At 40.8% G+C, this 22,494-nt stretch overlaps 1 protein-coding gene across 7 annotated transcripts in view; it reads left to right on the top strand.

Moving 5' to 3' along the window:
* The window catches only part of CEP128 (centrosomal protein 128), a 446,273-nt gene that overhangs the window by 68,208 nt on the left and 355,571 nt on the right, over window positions 1–22,494 (top strand). For all 7 annotated transcript variants that reach the window (XR_012159510.1, XM_073349335.1, XM_073349339.2 and 4 more), the window contains 4 exons: window positions 3,296–3,382; window positions 5,542–5,616; window positions 8,834–8,966; window positions 11,833–11,993. Coding sequence is in view for 6 of the 7 variants with exons in the window: in XM_073349335.1 (XP_073205436.1) it covers window positions 3,296–3,382; window positions 5,542–5,616; window positions 8,834–8,966; window positions 11,833–11,993 (456 nt within the window). In the remaining variant the exon portion in view is untranslated. The remainder of the gene's footprint in view (window positions 1–3,295; window positions 3,383–5,541; window positions 5,617–8,833; window positions 8,967–11,832; window positions 11,994–22,494) is intronic.

Below are 22,494 nucleotides of genomic sequence, written 5' to 3'. Positions count from 1 at the left end.
CTCTAAAGGGAAAAATAATACATAAACTCCTATTTTGCTTTTGCTTTGTTTTGTACTTACTATGAGTTTGTGGGATCAGTATGCAAATAAATAGTATCATATAAATGAGTGTTATCCATATTAGCTGCATTTTTATGAAATGCCTTGAATTGCACAATATCTAAGGCTTTACAGTAGCATAATTTTCAGGATCCTAGTTCTCTTGTAGATCAGTCAATTATATTTTTCTATCAGTTTTAGTATCTGATGTCTTATGCTTAACTATCTGTCCCACCTTGTATTTAGCTGTGACACTCTGATTACTTTTTCCAGACCTGAAGAAGAGCTCTGTGCAGCTTGAAAGCTTATCTCTTCCATTAATGAAAGTTAGTCCATGAAAAGATATTACCTCACCCACTTTGTCTCCAATATACTGGGACACCACAGCTACAATAACACTGCAAACAACATATCTAGTTTCTTGTCATTTTACTTTCAGAGGAAATGGAGAGGAGGAAGTTTTGGACTATAACCAATGGGTAGACGGAGTTCAATGACACACACAACCATATTTTGAATGTTCTAGGAAAAACAGTTGTCCCTTTTTATAGTGAAACTCCCCACAGGAAAACTTAAGTTTCTCTTTTAGAAACAAACCAAACATACACATATGCGCGCACACACACATACTTGTCTCTGAAAAGGCAAGAGTTTGCCCTTAAAACTTTTCAGTTTTCTGCAATGAAAATTAGGGAGTTGTTGGTAGTGTTCCGAGTAGCCTCTGGGGAGGGAGTTGCAACCTCTGCTCCTCTCTCATGTTGACTTCTCCATTAACATAGCTTTTAGTATTTAATTTTTATTTTTAAAAAATACAAAAAACATACCCACAGTTCAGTGATTGAACATTAAAATGAACACAGCGATGCAAGATTCAGAATGCACTTGAAACATGATCAGGAAACAAACCCTTTATGTACAATAGAAAATAAAGACTGTTTCTTTAAAACTTTTGTAATAATTGATACTATTTCTAATAATACTTTACACTTATATTGTATCTTTTCCCTAGGATGGATTTTTAATACCTTCTGAATCTCACAGTGTGTAATTTAACCTTTGCTTTTTGAAAATATAAAATGCAAAAGCTATATTGTTGCAATGTTATATTTGACCAAACTCTGTAAATATAAATAAATCCATATGTTACAGGGTATGCTTCCCCTCTAGTGACCCCGGCTTGCCTAGGGTGGGGAGGAGCCTTGCAGGTACTCCCTTCCTCTCTCCCTCCGTTTCCCTTCTTTCAGGGCTCCTTAAGAGCTCCACTGAGGTTCAACAAGAATTCCCCTGCTGGGATTCTACTTTATTAAATACAAATAAACTTAAAATAAAGTCTCTGTCCTAGGACTCAGGGATTGCACAGCCTTCCTCCTCAGGCTTGTGATTCTCTGGGAGCTCCTCTCTAGTAGGAGAGCTACTCTCTCTGTGAACACTTCCCTGTGGGGGGAGGGATAGCTCAGTGGTTTGAGCATTGCCCTTCTAAACGCAGGGTTGTGAGTTCAATCCTTGAGGGGGTCATTTAGGGATCTGGGGCAAAAAAAAATTGGGGATTGTGCCTGCTTTGAGCCGGGGGTTGGACTAGATGATCTTCTGAGGTCCCTTCCAACTCTGATAGTCTGAGTCCATAGCTGAGCCTGATGGTCATTTTCAGGCTGAGGTGCTTGTTATTCAGTTAGATACCTAGATAGGCTTGTTCCCCTTAAATTAACTTGTCATGGGTAACCTCTGCTGGGACTCACCTTTAAAGGAGCCATCGACCCTGTGACACCATAGTTGTAGATACTGAAGCTATAATAATTATGTCTTGCTGTGTGTGCACTCATGCATGTCTGTATTTGTGTGTGTAACAGCATATACAGTCTGAAGTAATGCACATTCACAAGGGAGTTGGGTTATAACTGCTGTGGAAACCTTAGCTTTGAACACCTAACTCTTGTGTGGATTTGAACTCTTAAGTAGATTGCATGAACATATTTTTTGAATTGATATACTGCTCAGTATTTGTCAACACTGATCCGGTCACCATTGTACCTAAGTATCTTTTTAATTTAAATACAACAAACTTAGTCTCCTTTTCTCAGCCAGTAAAATAAATAGCTTGATTAACTCTCAGAATTGTTTTTATTTGTCATTGTGTGAATGGGCTTTTTTGTGTGAATGAAGAACTTTTTGAGGGAAAACTAAGTTGAAGAAATGAATTCTTAAAGTGGTAAAGTGTGTGATAATTCTTCTATCTTGTTGGAACGAGTTTCATAGTCTAGATCCAGCTGCTGTGAAAATTTTCTTTCCACACGCTCAAGCGTTCTACTGGTGGTCATCAGTTTCATTGTTCTGGTTGTACACAGCTATTGTAGGAGTTCATGGTCACCTTAGAAAGGCTTTGAATATGAAGATAGAGACCTTGAAATGACCTTTTCATTAGTTCCACAATGAATTCAGAAAGCAGATGTTTGTGGTAAACTGTTACTAAGCAGAATAGCTACTGTATCTTTGGATTTTGTAGGAGGTAGAGCTTTAGATTGGGTGTCTTCATTCCAAGGTACAAGTTGAAATTATCAACCTTTGAAGTAATGAATATGTGGAACATTGTGGCTGGGTCTGTATTTGATAGAATAAAATGCAGGCATCTGCCCAGTTACAGATAGAATTGGGTATCTTGCCATGATTCAGGTTCAGCTTTGGTATCTAATAATGACAGGTTTCAGAGTAACAGCCGTGTTAGTCTGTATTCGCAAAAAGAAAAGGAGGACTTGTGGCACCTTAGAGACTAACCAATTTATTAGAGCATAAGCTTTCGTATCTAATAATGTTTTCCTTAGTACTGGTCATAATTAATGCAGGTACATAGTTCTTGCTACTATCAGCATATTTTGGTGGGGTAGTAGATTTTCCATGTCAAAGAAAGTCTTAATATTTGCAGGAGAACCGTGCTTCTATTCTTTTTCCATGCACGAAAGGCCAGGGTCAAACTTTGGAGTCTGGAAGTTTATAGATTAGAAGAATGCCAAGGTTAATCTGGTCTCTGCACTCATAAATATTTGGCACAGCTGTGTGAGAGAGAGAGGAAAAAATAAATCTCTCCCAGCAAGAGAGATTATATTGTTTTTGTTTAGAAATATTAAGCATAGACAAAATACTTACAACATATTTTTTTTCTTAATACATGTACCAGGTGATATTTTATTTGATATTTCAGCAGATTTTATAAATGAGGATTCGGTAACTCTGCTGTAATTTCACAATATTTTCCCCCTCTAAGGCTTTAAGGAAACGAGATGCTAAAGCTGATGAAATGGAAGGACTAATGCAAAATAAACTTTTGAAATCTGAAAATGAAAAGAGCAAAGTAAGAATTTAATTTTCTGTTTTTTAATTATTTTTTTAAAAACAGTTTGTAATCTTTTTCTGTTTTGATGGTTTCCAACTGCTTGTGGTCTAGAACAATGTTTCTCAACTCATTTGTTACCAGGGACTGGCTTGCTGCCTTCCTAACCTATGTCAGGGAGATCTCAGGGACCGGTGCCGGTTCACAGACTGTCATTGAAAAACACTGGTCTAGAATGTCCAGTTTCTTATGTTTTGTTTAAGGCCACGTCTTGTAAGAGGAATTAACAGCGTGAAACCCTGTGTTTTTAGTTTTTAAAATGGCAAGGTACTTTTTAGCACCATACACTGCAAACAGCCAAAACTGAACTCCTTATCTTCCCTACAAAGCCCTCACTTCTACCCTTTTTTGTCATTGTTGACAAAACCAGTAACCTCCCAGTCAGTCAAGGCTGTAGCTTAGGGATTACTTTGACACTTCCCTTCACCTTGCCCCACACAGCTAAACCATGTGGAAAGTTATTGGCTTCCTACTTCACGGCATCTCTAAGATCTAACATATTCTTTACATCCTTGCAGCTCACTCTCTCATCTGGATTTTTTCCCATTTTAATTATTATAATCTCCTCTTCCTGGCCTCTCTGACGCCCATATAACTCTCCTATAGTCCATAGAAATGCTGTTCTAAGATTAGCTTCCTTGCTAGTAGTTTTGACCATGCCGCCCCTTTTTGTATCTCTCCACTGGCTACCCTTTCTCCACTGCATAAAGTTCAGATTTGTTGTCAATGCCTTCAAAGTTTTTGCTCTTCCCTGCTATATCCACGCATTTATTGTTTCACATTCTCCTACCTACTCTGCTCTGCCATTGATACCAGGCTTGTTGCCTATTTATCAGCTTCTCTGATTAACCTTTCTGTGCCACCCTCCCTGCTGCCATTTATGCAAATACAGTGTTCTCTATCCAAAAATAACTTTGTCCCCAGAGAGGGTCTCAATAGAGTAGTTGCAGGGATGAATTAACTGAACCATACACAGACGATTAAATGCATTAATACTGATGGAAATTGAACATCCATTTGATAATGATTTCTGGTAGTGCCCATAAAGCGCTGGCTTCCACTTCCTATCATCCTATTTACAGTAGATATTTTAATTGCATAGAAGTCTGGACACTTAAATTTAAATTTTCAGGCTATTATTTTTTTTTCTCTTCTGTATTTGAAACATTAGGAGCAGAATTACAAGAGTAATTTAAACCCAGGTTTCCCTCAGAACCCTGCAGAGCACTGTCAGTAGGCCATCAGGCGAAGCATCAACTAGATTCAGTCTTTAAAGTTTTTACAAGTGAAGCATGCAGCAACAAGAATTTTCATTTTTAAAAGTCATTTTCAGATCATATCACACTATCAGTCTATTACCTTTCAGTCTAAAATGTTACACATTTCTTCTTGGCCCTGGAGCAATACTTTTTTTTAAAGCTTGACTAAAAACAATTCAGCGTTCTCTTGTTATCTACCGGATAGTATGGAATTGCACAGTCAAGGTAACAAAACAGTTTAATGACAACATGAGGAGAAAAAAATGGAACCCATCCTCCCAAGCCTGGCCTTTCTTTAAAAATGAGTATCATATTATCTTGGACCAAGTTCTGTAATATATCAGTCATTATTCCATAGTTATTGTGTGGTATGGCTGAAAGGCAGAACTGAAGTGGTTTGAGTGCCTTACCTGTGTATTTTCATATTTTAACATGTTTGGATGTCTTTTAAACAATCTTTTATTTTGAATTTCCTGAATTTTTAATGCTTATTTTTTTGGACAATTGCATCATCTTTGTAAGGCAATTTACCCTAAATTAGCGATATGTGCTCTGAGTTTTAACTTCCATTTTAATGCTGTTTTGGTTTGGGAATGCATATGCCATTTTGTAGCCACTGGTGGTAGTACAGAGGTAAATGATTATATGATGCATGATAAAATTATAAATTTATTTTAATAATTGTAGATATGTTTGTAGCATCTTATATTACAGTTTGCTTTACATGTTCAGGGTTAGAGGTATAAGAAATTATTTTTATTTTATTTTTTAAATATAAGTTGTTAGTTTTAAATAGTTAAAATATTTTAGTACCAGGATGAATGCATAACTTTGTTTCTTCATCCTTAATCAAATTATAAGCTTGAGCAGGAGTTGAAGCGGTCCCAGAGGAAGTTAGATCAGTCAGAAGGCAGTCGAGAAGCTCTTCTGCATCAGGTAACAACTTTCATGCCATGAAAATCCTCCTCCTTTCATATTAAGCTAGGCTCAAGCCTGTCTCTTTAATCTTGCTGTCAGTTACTCTAATAACAACATTTTGTTTGGGAGAGCAAGGAAGGAAATGTACAAAGCAATGCCTACTAGACTGATCTACATAAGATCATATAAAAATGGGAGCTTCTCAGCATTAAAAATAGTCACTAAAGCCATTCCTTCAATGGCATTGTGTCATGTTGATATCTACCAAAGCTCCTTCAGATGTGTGCTGTAAAAATAGACTGGATCAAGAAGACAAACTGTTCCCGAGAGCTTCATTTGTTGCAGACATCCAGCTGGGGGATGAAGAAATATATATAATACATAATGTAGGCATTTGCATTTGTAAGTGTCTCTAAATGCATTAGTGTCTCAAACACACTTTTGTGTGTGTGTACTTTTTATCCTCCAACTTTTCAAATTAGTTGACTTTACATTGGATAAACACATGCACTGTTCTAGCTGCATTTCATAGTGTGTTTTTGCATATTGTGTATTTGTAACTGTTCTGTGATATGTGGTACATAGTATTGTTGATAGTCAGTGACTCCAGACATCCAGAGTGGTATAGAAACACTTGCTACAATAGAAATATAGTAAAAGTACTATGCAAACTGTCTATATTTGGGCCTGAACAAGGCACACTGAAACTGTTGAATCTGAAAGACCCGGGAATCCAGTATAACATCAGAAACAACGAGGAGTCCGGTGGCGCCTTAAAGACTAACAGATTTATTTGGGCATAAGCTTTCGTGTCCTCACCCAGAACCATTTCAGATTTGGGGACAATTTATACCTTCAAGTCAGCGGTACTGCTATGGGTACCTGCGCGGCCACACAGTATGCCAACATTTTTATGGCTGACTTAGAACAACGCTTCCTCAGCTCTCATCCCCAAGCGCCCCTCCTCTACTTGCGCTACATTGATGACATCTACATCATCATATGGACCCACGGGAAGGAGGCCCTTGAAGAGTTCCACCATGATTTCAACAATTTCCACCCCACCATCAACATTAGCCTGGACCAGTCCATACAAGAGATCCACTTTCTGGACACTACAGTTCAAATAAGTGATGGTCACGTAAACACCACCCTATATCAGAAACCTACTGACCACATGCCTCCAGCTTCCATCCAGGACACATCACACAATCCATCCTCTACAGCCAAGCTCTAAGATATGACCGGATTTGCTCCAATCCCTCAGACAAACACCTACAAGATCTCTATCAAGCATTCTTAAAACTACAATACCCACCTGGGGAAGTGAGGAAACAGATTGACAGAGCGAGACAGGTACCCAGAAGTCATCTACTACAGGACCGGCCCAACAAGGAAAATAACAGAACACCACTTGTCATCACGTACAGCCCCTGGCTAAAACCTCTCAAGCGCATCATCAACGATCTACAACCTATACTGGAAAAAGATCCCCCTCTCTCACAGGCCTTGGGAGGCAGGCCAATCCTCACTTACAGACAGACCGCCAACATGAAGCAAATACTCACCAGCAACCATACACCATACCAAAGAAACACTAACCCAGGAACCAAACCCTGTAAGAAATTCTGTTGCCTTCTCTGTCCCCATATCTACTCTAGCGACACCATCATAGGACCCAGCCATACCATTAGGGGCTCATTCACCTGCACTTCTACTAATGTGATATATGTCATCATTTGCCAGCAATGCCCCTCTGCCACGTACATTGGCCAAATTGGACAGTCCTCTACCTAAAAGGATAAATGGACACAAATCACACATCAGGAATGGTAACATACAAAAGCCAGTAGGAGAACACTTCAATCTCCCTGGACATTCAATAACAGATTTAAAAGTAGCTATTCTTCAACAAAAAAACTTCAAAAACAGACTTCAAAGAGAAACTGCAGAGCTACAATTCATTTGCAAACTTAACAACATTAATTTGGGCTTGAATAGGGACTGGGAGTGGCTGGCTCACTACAAAAGCAATTTTCCTTCTCTTGGTATTGATACCTCCTTCTCAATTATTTGGAGTGGACCACATCCACCCTGATTGAATTGGCTTTCAACACTGGTTCTCCACTTGTAAGGTAACGCCCTCTCTTCATGTGCCAATATATATTTATGCCTGTATCTGCAATTTTCAATCCATGCATCTGAAGAAGTGGTTTTTTTAACCCACGAAAGCTTATGCGCAAATAAATCTTTTAGTCTTTAAGGTGCCACTGCAATTTTCAATCCATGCATCTGAAGAAGTGGTTTTTTTAACCCACGAAAGCTTATGCGCAAATAAATCTTTTAGTCTTTAAGGTGCCACCAGACTCCTCGTTAGTCTGTATCCACAGAAACAACACAGCTACCCCTCTAATTCTTTATAGCATCAGAAACTCTCCCTATTTACTCAGTGCTTTTTCTCTTTTTTTTTGGAGAGCTAGAAAAAAAGATGAAATTGGTTGAGGGGGACTTGGGGCTCAGTTCCATTAGCATTCATTGTTTGAATTTGTTAACAGTACAGATTTCTGAGTTGAAAATGCTGTTTTATTTTGAATTCACCCCATTGTGTGTAGGTACCTCAGAAGACGTTATGTCTCATACATGCTGAAATACCTAGGCACAGTGGGGTGGATTAAGAATATTTTTTGCTTTAATTCTGGTTCTGTGCTTGCCTTGTTTTAACATACACATTAATGGTGCTCTATCAAATGTTCTTTGTATTGTTAATATTGTACAGTATTGTTAATATGTGACATACAATATATTCAGAAAGAAAATGAAAGCGAGCTGCAGAATCCTCTTATACTAAAGAAGTATTGATTTGTACATATCACACTTCTGATGACTGCAATCTTTATTTTCCCCCCACCCAGAATCAGATATAGAGATAAAATAAGCCAATTACAGGATGTGAAAATGATTAGAACATGGCTTGGTTTAGATTAAAGCCTTTCCTTGCAACTGGCAATGTAAATGATTTATACTAGCTCACATAGTATTTTGGTCATCCCTTTCTGACCATATCTAGGAATGAACTTTCGTTTAGTTTATGCTTGCCCTCTCTGAGCACTAAGGGATCTGCTAAAGAATATCAAGACTATATCAAGTCTTTTAATGTTTATGGTGTTTGGTAGAATTGAATTGTTTGCATTTTTGTTTTGTTTTATTAAATGTTTGGTACTTGTCTATTTGTTAGATTGAGGATCTCCATTCCCAATTACTGAGAACGGAAGCGGACCGCATGGATTTGCAGCATCAAGTTTCACAGGTTGCCCTGCACCGCCAAAGCTGCCATGATGAGCAAGAGGACAACAGGAGAATTAGATCAGGTACAGCCTTTTCCTGTTTTTCGGGACATAAATTTATGACTTTGCAAGAGAATGATCTCTGTCTTTTGAGTTGTAATCTAGATCCTCTGTTGGTTGAACTAAATACAGCTAGTTATCGTCTTGGCTCAATTAACTTTTGTTCGTATTGGTGTCAGATGTTAGTAGCTAAGTAGTTAAGAGAAACAAAAGTTATGAGAAGACTGAAATACATTATCTTCATACTGGTTATTTTTTAAAAAATCCAAAATGTATAGGATTATTCAGCTGAGCAGCATCAATGGTTTCTTCATTGAAGAGAAATTTTGAACCGTTTTTATAGTATCAAAAGATTTACTGTAAAAATTTTGATAGTATTTTTCTGAAATGTTGGTATTTCTACCTATCATGAGATTAACTCTTGCCACATTGCAGCGCAGTGCAAGATTCACCTGCCTGTGTAGATTTTTCCTTAATTAAGAAGGTTGCTAAACTGCCTGTTAAACCTCCAAATTATCCTTCAGAAATGACAACTTATTCTAGGGAGAAGTAGAGAATATAGTCTCAATCACATTCAGTTAATGCTTGTATTTGTGACACCTTACAAATGTGAAAATAGGTCATGGTATTCAGAATTTAAAAAATACATTTAAAATCTGAAGAGGTAATTGCATAGTAGGCTATAATGTCTCTAAAATATTTTTGGATAAAAAATTACAAATTGATCTGTACTTGAGCTCTCTAAATGCATCTTGACTTGTGTGTTTTTAAAAAAGTCAATATCTTCTGGAATCACTATGGTCTATCATTTATAGTGACACACTTCTGTGTGATTTAGGTGGTATGTAGGCTAGGTTCAATATCCCAATGAATCTTTCATCAGCTTGCTTAAGTCCTACTATCTATTTTTGTAACTTCATATTACAGCTGCTTAATTCCTCTTACATCCAGACAGAGTCTCATGGTCATTAAAATGGAATTGTGATTCCATGTTTTATAAAAATCTTCCCTTCCTCAGAAAACTGAAGACTCTATAGTCCTGTATCAAATACTTTGTTTTTTCAGAAGACGGTGAATTGTTAGCCATTTTTCAACCACCTGATAAGGTGACCATTTTGCTTAAAATTGAACTTATTTGTGACAATAGTATGAGAGCTTTATATTGCACATTTAAAATTCCTTTTCCACCACTTGTTTTGCAATTATAATAAGTATGCTTGTCAAGGTTCCTCCCCCACTCTGAACTCTAGGGTACAGATGTGGGGACCTGCATGAAAAACCTCCTAAGCTTATCTTTACCAGCTTAGGTCAAAACTTCCCCAAGGTACAAAATATTCCACCCGTTGTCCTTGGACTGGCCGCTACCACCACCAAACTAATACTGGTTACTGGGGAAGAGCTGTTTGGACGCGTCCTTCCCCCCAAAATACTTCCCAAAACCTTGCACCCCACTTCCTGGACAAGGTTTGGTAAAAAGCCTCACCAATTTGCCTAGGTGACTACAGACCCAGACCCTTGGATCTTAAGAACAATGAACAATCCTCCCAACGCTTGTACCCCCCTTTCCTGGGAAATGTTGGATAAAAAGCCTCACCAATTTGCATAGGTGACCACAGACCCAAACCCTTGGATCTGAGAACAATGAAAAAGCATTCAGTTTTTTACAAGAAGACTTTTAATAAAAAATAGAAGTAAATAGAAATAAAGAAATCCCCCCTGTAAAATCAGGATGGTAGATATCTTACAGGGTAGTTAGATTCAAAAACATAGAGAACCCCTCTAGGCAAAACCTTAAGTTACAAAAAAGATAGACAGAAATAGTTATTCTATTCAGCACAATTCTTTTCTCAGCCATTTAAAGAAATCATAATCTAACACATACCTAGCTAGATTACTTACTAAAAGTTCTAAGACTCCATTCCTGGTCTATCCCCGGCAAAGACCCAGCATACAGACCCTTTGTTTCTCTCCCTCCTCCCAGCTTTTGAAAGTATCTTGTCTCCTCATTGGTCATTTTGGTCAGGTGCCAGCGAGGTTACCTTTAGCTTCTTAACCCTTTACAGGTGAGAGGAGCTTTCCCCTGGCCAGGAGGGATTTCAAAGGGGTTTACCCTTCCCTTTATATTTATGACAATGCTATAAAATGTTTCTGTAAAAAATGCAAAGAAAGAAACAAAACCTATCCTGGAGCAATTTTACCAAAAAGAGGAATAGAGCTTTAAGCAAATGTTTCAACAGTAAGTAGTCTGGGGATAGAACAGAGAGTCATGCAAAGGGTTAGGGACTGAGGTTTTCTGAATTTCTATTGAGTTATAAACCGAAGAACCTTGATTGTCAGCTGAGGAACTGCTGATATAATTACTGCAATTTTTAGATAGAAATTTACCTTACAAGTTCTGGATAAGAATGGAAACTTCACATACTTACCTAGATATAGTAAAAAGTGATACATCCTGACAATTTTTTATAAAGTACTCTTCACTAATGGTATAGCATCCAGATCTTGCAACTGTGCCTTAATGTGGTTAAATTTTGGCTCTGTTGAAGTCAGTGGTAAAACTCCCATTTCATCCATGTTTTTTTCACTCCTATATGAAAACTGCCTACAAAGGAGGAAGAGAACATGAAATGGCTTGGCTGCAGTGAATAGAAGGCTAATATTTCCCTAGCTATGAAATCATACTTTTAACTTTTAGTATCTTCCAGTTGTATACTGATAAAATCAATAGCTGTGGGATATTCATATGTTCCCATTAATACCCCATAATTTATATGGGAAGAAGAAAATAGTACTGCAAAGATAGGAATGAGAAATTTAATTTCTAGATTTTAGTGCTTTCACTTGGCATATCAATTCTGTTTGTTCACAAATGGCTCACACTATTTCGTAGTTGTTGAAAGGTCTGAGCGGGAGAAGCAAGAGTTGGAGAAACAGATCCTGGAGTTAAGAGCAAAGCTGAATCATAGTGCTGTCATGTCAGAGGTAGAGGAGCTGAAGCAATGCATAGAGCACAAGGACAAGGAGAAAGCACAACTTGCAATGCACATAGAGGTAACCTTTTTCTTTATAAGTGGTTTCCCATGTGTTGTGATTGGTGATGGCCTAGGTTCGGTGGTGATGTAAATCTCCAAAACAAATATTTCCAGTGATACTCGGACCTTAGTGGTTCAGGAGCCATATTAGTGGTCAACGTTACACAAAAGAGTCACAGTAATGTGAATTCATTGTTTCATTTACTATTTTTATGTATATACAGGGCTGGCCCTAGAACAGATGGTGGCCCCCCTCCCCTCCATTTGTTAAACTTTTGAATACCTTATTTTTTATTGCATTTGTAGCCCATTTCACGACTTTGATACATGATTTGCATGCATGATTTATCCCTGTCTCATAAGATGATAAATTTGTACGCTAGGATCTGTAAGTTATGCCCTATGTAAGCAAATAAAAATAATTGTTTATAGAAACTTTTTTTAATTTTAAGAATAACTGAAATATTCTAACATGAAGAAATTGAACTGTGCACCAACATTGGGTGGACCAATATTAAATAGTGTTACAGAAGGTGACAGCCTTAGAATGTTAACCCTATCCTTCAGTTCAAAAAGTTGCTCTTCTCACCTTTTGCCCTCCCAAACTGAAGCACAGCATTAGAGATCCAAAGACTGGCCAATGCCATTTTCAAGCAATAGAATAGCAAACAATGTCAGTTTTTTCATTGGCCATCGTCAATTGAATATGTTTTTATGAGCCTGAGCTTCAAAAAGCTGCGCTCACCTCTTGTGACTATGACCAGCAGCGTGAGCAGAATCCTCAAAGTATCCGCACATTAGGAAAAGTGTTCTCCGGCTCTGCATCATGACAAAATAGGAGAACTTGAAGTGGAGAGTGCTTCCTGTATTGCAAAATGTGATTGCTGTTGTCCAGTTCAACACAGAGGTTTTCATCATTGACATCTGAACATTCTCCATGTGTCAGAGTCTGGTGAAGGTCCGTACAACTGTTCAAGTGTTTTCCTGCTTACTAAGGTCATACAAAATCCTCTAGGTCTTTTCATGGTGCTTCATTTATCCAGACCTTTCTTTGATGGACACTTGAGCAGTGTCAATGAGCAACCAAAAAACCTCCTCCTTGAATTTTTCGTCCAAGCTTCTGTGATAGACGCAGGCCAGTTGGGTACAGCAGAGTAGTAGAAGGCAGATAGTAGAAGGCCACTGGATAAACAGTTTTCTGTTCCCTGACTGACCAGAGCAGGGCTTCTCCAGGCTAGGGTGGACACATGACTCCAGTTAGCCTGCAAAGAATCAGGTGAGGCTGTTAAGCTAATGTGAACACCTGACTCTAATTAAGGCCCCTCTGATACTATAAAAGGGCTCACTCCGGTCAGGCCAAGGAGAGCCAGGGAGCCAGAGGAGAGGAAGTGTGACTGAAGGGCTGGGTAATGAAGACACCCTCAAGCCACTGGAAACGCAAAGTAAGGGTGAAGAAGGCGTTAACAGAGAGAAGCAGGAGAGCGGTAGGGAAGTGGCCCAGGGAAATGTATCAACTCTGGCAGTGAAAGGTCGGCTGCCAACAGTTGCTGCCATTAGGGTTCCTGGGCCGGAACCTAGAGTAGAGGACAGGCCTGGGTTCTCCCCAGCCCACCACTACAGAAACACCTCCTGGGAGGGGAAGACAGGCCCCTGTCAGGACAGGAGGCTAAACTGTTCTGGAATAAGCCTGTAGGGACAACAGAGGCTGTGGGAGTTCTCTCACCAACCTCCTTGCTGGCTTATGATGAAAAAACTGTAACCCTGGCATTAGAGAGAGAAGGGCTACGTGGAGGGTCCAAGTGAGCCTCTGATGCTAGCATAAACCTCCTGGAAGCACAGGACCCACGGGGACAAGGTCGGAGCTCTGCCACACTTCCTATCACCATATCTCTGACCTTGTAACCAAGCTATTTCCTCTTATGATGAATATGAGTTTTTTTAAAGTCAGGCTCAACTCCTAAGTTTTCTGTCATTTCTTTGGCAGCTGTGATGGCATGTTCAAATCCATTGTTTCTGTAGGCCACAATGAAATCAAGTCAACTTCTAATCAAAGTAGCAGTGGTCGCAATGTCCATCTACTGAGTGTGTAATGCCTTACAACATTGACTTGGAACGGGATATCATGCCAAACCACAATTGAGAGCAGAAATTTGAAGTCAGCGATCTGGTTTACCGGGCTTTGTGTCTCGTGTCAGATTCTGGCCTCTACTCAACTGTGCCAGTTCCATCAGGGCGTCATAAACAACAGTCACATGGTACCTCACTGACCTTATGTTGTCAATGCAGCTCTCTCAGCAGTGGCTTCATGGTCAGATTTACCTTGACCTTATGTTTTCAATGCAGCTCTCTCTTAGTGGCTTCATAGTCAGGTTTGTGACATTGACTGTGATATCTTCCACCTGATAGTTGATGCTGAAAACAAGACATATATCCTTTGCAGTACTCTGAAGAGAGATACTGAATCTAAAGAAGAGGACACTGCATCTGACACAACTAGGTTGAAGGAATAGCAGCCACAAGGCATAAAAAAAGCTCTTGGATTCAAGGCAAGCATCCTTGCGTGGACACCACTGTTTCTTCCTTTCATGTTTGTGCCATTGTGGTAGCCTTGGCCATGGAAATCCTGAAGCTTTATTTTTTTCTCGTTCAAAATATTCATAAACAGTTCTGGTAGGCCTTTTCCAGTAGAGTTGTCCAGACTGGAAACAGATCAAGTGTTCCCTTACTTGGATACACCCATCCTTGTCAACAAATCTTACTGTAAATGACATCTTTTACTGTGACTACTGTCAGGAGTGCAGTCCATTATTACAGTGTAGTACTTTGCTTTGCTGAGCTGCATCAATATGTTGTTAAGCACTTTCCTTGCCATAAGGTTAATCAATTCATTTTGAATTGTTTTGCTGCAGTAATGGTCCATAGCTTCTTTACAAACTAGTTGACGTAGGTGCTTAACATGATATTGTCATATTTCCCAAGGAGCTCTACAAAACCAAGGAAATGACCTTTATGTTCAGTGAACAATGTATCAGACGAGCCCCAGAAAGCCAAATTATTCTTTGCAAGGAAAAAGGTAATTCAGAACAGATGCTTGAACACGTTCCTCCAATGCTCAGTTTCTACACTGGATAATGTACTGTTTTTCTGCATCTTTGCATTTATTCAGCTTGAGCGTGGACTTGACTCATGTCCATTTGGATTGGGCTGTAAAATGGCCAAGTGACTTTTCATGTTGCTTCAGAGCATCAGCTAAGTTATGCCAGCATTTGTACCCAGAAAGCACAAGCCATAATTTGCATTCTTGTCAAATATTTTACAAGAAAAATAGATCAGTTTGTCGGTTGATTTTGAATAAACTAGCCAATGCCCATTCTGTATCTCACTCTTCTTGAGCACTCTTTTGCAGTGTGACTTTGAGAAGAGTCGCTTCTGCTCATTTACTGGAAACGTCATATTCTCGATTTTGCCTGTCTTGTTCAAAATTGTATGATTAATATTGGCAGAGTTTAGGATCACTGGCCATAAAGCAGGATCTGATGTATCAATTTGTGGTGTGCAGTTTTTCTCATTGTTGTTTCTGTCATCATGTGTGGCTGATTCTTCATCATTTCTCTCCTTTTCATGTAAACCAGATTTTTCTTTGTCATTTCTCTCCTTTTCATGTGAGCCAATTCTTCCCTATCATCACTCTCCTTTATGCCACCAGGACGATGGACGATTCTCCATCACTTTCTTTACATTTCCATTCTTTATCATCAGGAAAATCTGCTAATTCCTTAATAATAGGAATTCCATCATTTACGCTTCACTCCTCAGTTTTTTCTGCACTGGGATGATCGCTACTGCCTAAAGCTGGTCTATGTTGTTCTGTTTCAGATATTTTCCCCTTGCTGCAAACTAGATTGCAACTGAGTTTTTCGTTTCCTACTGAGCTCCTGAAGGCTTCTTTGGGGGAAAACAGACTGTATTAGGGACAGCAAAAGTCTGTTCCACAGTGTTAGAAAGTAATCAAACATTATGTATTGCACATGCCAAAAGAAGTAACAGTATTTCTTTTATATTGTTGCGTAGATAGGGGTTCATTAGATATCTCTGATGTCTCATTAAAAATGTCCTTCATTAGTCACTACTTACATTCTTTAAGTCTTAAAACACAAATACACTTTCACAATTACACAATAAAAAAAGGTTTAGAATATCGAGCGCCTTATATATTCATGAGGGCATGGCTGACAACATTCTAGGAGGTTCAAGAAAAATGTCTGGAAGGTTCCATGAGATTCTACAAAGGTCCAGAACATTTTCGGGGGTTAGTGAAAAATGAATGCATGTACAGAACACATAAAACATTTTACTTCAAATGTTCTATTTTTCCTTTTGTCGCTAACAACAAAAACAGCACCCTGTGCCCGGCATTCCCCAAGCCCGGCACCCCAGGTGGTCGCTGGGGTCATCTGCCCCTAAATCCAGCCGTGTGTGTGTGTGTATTTCTATTATTCTCGCAGCAAAATGACTGACCAAGTATTATTTTATCAGCTACAATTGTTAACATAGTAAAAAGCATCCTGATTAGTTAATAAATTAGATTGGTTAATAATTAAATCACAGTGTTTTAATATGTGCTGTAAAAAGCCACAGGATGCACATTGAAGAGGCACTTGCGGCTTGCGAGCCTCAGTCTGAATATCACTGAAATAGTCACTCTGACCCAACTCTGATATCCATTCTCTAAACCCCTTTGAACAGTGTTTTGACCTTGCAGAGTTTTCACCTGTCTTATTCTCCTTCTTTTGGCAACTGAGTCTGCGCCATTGCCCTTGCTTTCATTATCTGGTTTTCTCCTTCTCTTCCCCCTTTTTTTGCTCCTATGGTTAACACCTATTACAGTGACACATCTTTGTGCAAATATAGATCTGACATTCTCAAAGGCTGCTATCGTTGCTCTGGGGAATGATTCTTGGGCGTGTTTAGAGATCTACTGCTTCTCCCATTTCTCAGACCAAAAGCATCACGCCCAGCTCCATAATATTTTTGACCTAAAACTGGACTCCTGAGGTACCTTGTTATCTGAGATGGTACCTTCTACTACTGCTGTACTTCTGCTGAACTATAACTACAATTAACCTTTTAAGAATTAAAGAGTAGAAATTCAAATTTGTCTTTCAAACCGTAATTCTATGTATGGAAAGTATCAGTGCAATTATTAATCATCTGTATATAGTGTTTTATGTGTGCATGGTTTCTTGCTAAAGAATGAAGACACATTTCAGAGTAGCAGCCGTGTTAGTCTGTATTCGCAAAAAGAAAAGGAGTACTAGTGGCATCTTAGAGACTAACCAATTTATTTATTGTAGCTCACGAGAGCTTATGCTCAAATAAATTGGTTAGTCTCTAAGGTGCCACTAGTACTCCTTTTCTTTTAATGAAGACACAGTCCTTCTGTCAAGGAGTCTACATCTAAGTAGAAATTTGCAATCTATGAATTGAAAGTTTTATATTGATTGATTACTAACTGAAATCTCCATCCTTAGAGGTTTTAAAGGCCCGGCTTGACAAAGCCTGGGCTGGGATGATTTAATTGGTGTTGGTCCTGCTTTGAGCAGAGGATTGGACTAGATGACCTCCTGAGGTCTCTTCCAACCCTAATATTCTATGATTCTATGAAATGTCATGATATCATAAATTTTTAGATCCTGAGATCTGTATTTTTGAACTTACTCCAATTTTGTCACTTCTGGTAAAGTCCCTGAAGGATAAACTGTGTCTGTTATGCCAATCAGGAGAAATAAGGGGTACATTTTAAAAACATTACAAAGGCTTTTAGTAGTCACTTGACATTCATTGACTTAAATGAGAGTCAGTCTTGGGGCTAAAAATCCCTGCAGTGTTTTTTGGAATTTAGAAAAGTATCTTTTAATAGGTATTATTTTATCTAGCATGTAAGCCATAAAGGGACATAATGTATGTAAATTCACTGACAGTAAATTAAGATCTTTATTAGTGAGAGAATTTGGAAAACAGTATCAGACAATCTCATTTTAAATGGAGAACATAAGATTGCAAAATATAAAATCTTCTTATCTAGGAACTTAGCTGCTATTAGTGATTTCATGTGGAAGGTGTTCAGATGTTATGGTGATGGGTGGCAGCTAGCGTATCTGAAATATATTGAGATGTACTGAATTATTAAATTCTGTATAAAAATAATTTCATTCTATTCTTCGGACTCCTGGGTCTGGTACATCTATTAACTGAAAGCTAAGCCATATTGCCCAGCTACCAACTATCAGCATCAGGTCTCACCTCTCCCACCTACAAACAATCAGCTTCCATTTGCACAGAAGGGTCGGTAGACACAAGGAGCTAAATGGTTATGAGGTAACAGGGCAGAACAGGAAAATATTCATAGTTATGAGGGACATTCTAATGATGAGTTTTCTGCTCAGAGGTAGAATTCTCTCCATGGATCTACTACTGGTCTGTTTCAGACTGACAATTAGGGCAACCAACAAGGACAACCTACTCGTTTTTACACTATATGAAGGGGGTGGCCAACCTGAGCCTGAGAAGGAGCCAGAATTTACCAGTGTACATTGCCAAAGAGCCACAGTAATACGTCAGCAGTCCCGCATCAGCTCCCCGCCGCCAATCCATTCCAGCGCCTCCCGGCAGCCCTGCCAATCAGTGCCTCCCCCTCCCTCCCCACACCTCCTGATCAGCTGTTTCATGGTGTGTAGGAGGCTCTGGGGAGGGGGAGGAGCGAGGGCATGGCAGGCTCAGAGGAGGGGGTGGGAAGGGGTGGAGTAGGGGAAGGGCCTGTGGCAGAGCCAGGGGTTGAGCAGTGAGCACCCCCCGGCACATTGGAAAGTTGGCGCCTGTAGCCCCAGCCCCGGAGTCTGTGCCTATGCAAGGAGCCTCATATTAACTTCTGAAGAGCCGCATGTGGCTCCGGAGCCACAGGTTGAACACTCCTGCTATATGAAGTTACAATTTATCCTCCAGGCTGAAAGTACTCATGTCCTATATCATTAAGGACTTTGATATATCAATAATGAGTAACCAGTTAGATCCAGAAGTATATAACACTTTCAGAAAGCTAGATAACAAAGTATAAAAATAACTTGGTTCAGTTCTTTAAAAAATACTTTAAAAACCTGTCTATTGCTCTTTGAAGTGCCATACACAAGTGCTTATATTAATCAAGTTTAGATAGCATAAATGGGAAATAATAAGAGCTGCAGGATTAAAATCAATATAGGATTGTATCTGAAATAAACTGCTTAATTTCCATTATTATTGTGTAATCAAATTATATCAAATATGGATGCCCTTCTCAGAAAAATAAAACTTCCATTTTTCCCAGGACCTGTTTTTAGTAATGAATTTGTCATCTGTAATTAGAAGAAGTACTAGGTTGAGGGCTTCTCTAAGCTAAAATGGGATGGTAAGATATCTTGAGGCTCAACTGAATGTTCAAAATGCTTATATTTATAAAACCAGATGAGAAATATTTATTTTTTGTTGCTTGTGTTAACATATTTCTGGATCTCACTCAAATAGGTGCTAGCAAAATTTGCTTTAGAGTGCTGTATTTAGGATAAAATTCCCAGGCTAATGAATGATACATCCCTCACCCAGGTGCCTCAGGTTCTGGGAAGAGATTATTTCCAGTAAAAAATACTGCTTTTCAGATCTGTGGCTCCATAGGTATTCTCAAAAGTCCTTGCAGTGGTAGCCACTCACCTCCACAGACAAGGTATCAGAATCTTCTTCTTGGAGTGCTTGCTCATGTCCATTCCATTCTAGAAGTGTGCACACCCATGTGCACAGTCGTCGGAGATTTTTGCCTTAGTGGTATCTGTGGGGCCAGTCATGGTGCCCTCTGGAGTGCCGTGCTAATGCGTCTGTATATTAGGCACCACCGGCCTTACTCCCTCTCAGTTCCTTCTTACCGCCCATAACAGTTGGTCGGAGCTCCTTCCTCTTGCTTTGTAAGTGGTCAGCGGTTTTTCCTAGTGCTACTCTGCCTTCTTTTGTGTATATAGTTGTTAACACCTGATTACTAACTAGCTACTGTAAAGTGTAACAGTTAGTTAATAAGTTAGAGTCCCCATTGTGACTTTGCCCAGAGGTGGGGCATGCCCCAGTCTCCAGGTTTTAAGCAATAGACCTGTGCCTGTTAGTGACCCCCCCCAGAGCAGCTGCTTAAAGTGCTTGGGAGAGTCGCACGTAAAAGGTAAGTGCCACGTTTGTAAGAACTTTTGACCAAGAACTCAAAAGGAGCGGGATATTCATTTATGAGGCTGTGCTTTGCCCTGCGTCGGAGCCTTCCTGCTCGGATCCTACTCTCGGCACTGGAGAGGAACACGTCGGAACCGAGCTTCATCTGGCACGGATCCCCTTCACCGACGCCCAAGAAGTGTTTAAAGAAGCGAATCCCTCTGGAACCGAGCAAGGAAGGGCAGGGGGCTTTGGGCAAAGGACCAAGTACAGGCCATCTGCCCACACCAGAGCTGCATGGGGGTGCATCACCGCTTGGATGACTCAGCCCTCCTAGGGATCCGCCTTTGACTCCTGGGAATGGTAGGGGATGCAGGCACCCGATATTGCCTCCTGCGACTGAGGTGGCTAACGATCAGCGAGCCCCCCTAGCCCTGGTGCCACATACATTGTTGGAAGTGACAAAGGCTCCCCACTCTAAGGCCAAGCCGAGTTCAGGGCCATCTCAGAGGGCAGTAGTTTCCAGACCAGAGGCAGGCTCCGCATCGTAGGTCCCCGGTTAGAGAGCTTAGGATGCCGGCACTGCGATCCCAGTCTCCGTGGGCACGACGGAGGTCACCTGCAATGAGACGTAGGTCCCCCTACATCCAGCATGGTTTGCCCTCCCACCTGCTGACGCTGTGGCACAGGTCTCGTTCCCCACCATCATGAGACTGCTTCTTCTCACGGCACCGGTCTCCACGTTCCCAGCATCGGTTCCCTGCAGGCATCGCTTGCCCCACTCAAGGCAGTGTTCCCTTACGCCGAGGGTCAGCCGCCACACTCAGGCATTCACAGCCCTGCCCTGGTCAACGGAAGGGGACTCTTTGGAGTCGGAGCGGGACTTTAGCCCCTCGCCAAGGTAGCTCCAACCTCAGTGGGCCCCGGAAACCATCTCAGCTACTACAGTGCCGGCATGGCAGCAGGGCCAGTGGCCAGCCCAATGGCCCTATTGGAATGCATGGGGCATGCCAATGATTCTGGTACTGTTCTCACATTAGTGTTTCTTTGTTGCTTTGGAGAGGCATCGACGGTACCGGATTTGGTACGTGGAGCAGACTCTGACATTTGAGGAGAGGAGCAGGTGCCCACTGTGAAGTAGTGGGAGACTGCCTCAGTCCCTCCCCCAGTAGTATAATCATCATCCTCATCACAGAAGAGGCAGTTGCGGGACCCTCAGTGGCCAGCTCTCCCAATGACTTTAGGGAGCCCCAAGCCCTGCTGAGGAGGGTGGCTTCAAATTTGGGCTTGGAGGTGGAGGAAATGGCAGATGTTCAATATTCTTGTGGCATCTGCCCCCTCACAAGTCGCATTGCCCATGCATGAAGGGGTTCTCAAGATTGCCATTTCCCTCTAGCAAACCCCATTCTCCATCCCACCAACCTCCAAGCGAGCCAAAAAGAAGTATTTCATACCTGCTAAGGGTTTTGAATGTCTATATACCCACCCCCCTCTTGGTTCGCTTGTCGTTTCTGCAGCTAATGAAAGGGACAGGCGAGTTCCACACCCCAAAAATAAAGATGCCCAGAAGCTGGACCTATTTGGGAGGAAATTTATTCAACCACCAGCCTCGAGTTTCAGATGTCAAATCTTCAAGCCCTAGTGGGCAGATGCAACTTGAATTTGAGGGACTCCCTAAAGGACCTGTGCCAGGAGTTTGCCACCATTTTGGAGGAGGGTACTGCTGTGGCGAGGAGTTCCTTCCAGATGGCCTGGGATGCAGCTGATTCAGCTGCCAGGGTCGTCGCCTTGGCTGTGGTGATGAGGCGCAGTTCCTGATTTCAATCCATGGGCCTGTCCCAAGAGATGCAGTCTTCCATCCAGGATTGCCCCTTTGGGAGTGGGTTCTTCTTTTAGCAAACGGATTCGAGGCTGCATGGACTCAAGGACACTCGGGTGACCCTCCTCTCACTAGGGCTGCATATGCTGCAAGCGGCAAGAAAACCTGCCTCCTAGGCCTTGGGCTCCTCAGCAGAGCTTATCTAGGAGAAGAGACCAAAACTGTGGGTTTAGCCATCGCTCCTCTGCCTCCCACTCGCCTGCCCAGCTAGGCCCTTCGAAACACCAAGGGGGCCAGAAGCGCTCATTTTGAAGGTGCACCTGAGGACGGCACCCCAGTCAATCCTCAGGATCCACCCCCCTACTCATTCCTCAACTGTCTGAGTCCCTTCAGATGGGCTTGGTTGCAAGTAACCTCAGACCGCTGGGTACTCGACATAATATCTCAGGGCTACCCCCTGCAGTTTTTGGACTTCTCTTCC

The sequence above is a fragment of the Lepidochelys kempii genome, chromosome 6 (genome assembly GCF_965140285.1).
Source record: "Lepidochelys kempii isolate rLepKem1 chromosome 6, rLepKem1.hap1, whole genome shotgun sequence".
NCBI lineage: Eukaryota > Metazoa > Chordata > Testudines > Cheloniidae > Lepidochelys > Lepidochelys kempii.
The sequence above is the reverse complement of the archived record's forward strand: the minus strand, read 5'-3'. Positions and strand labels throughout refer to the sequence as shown.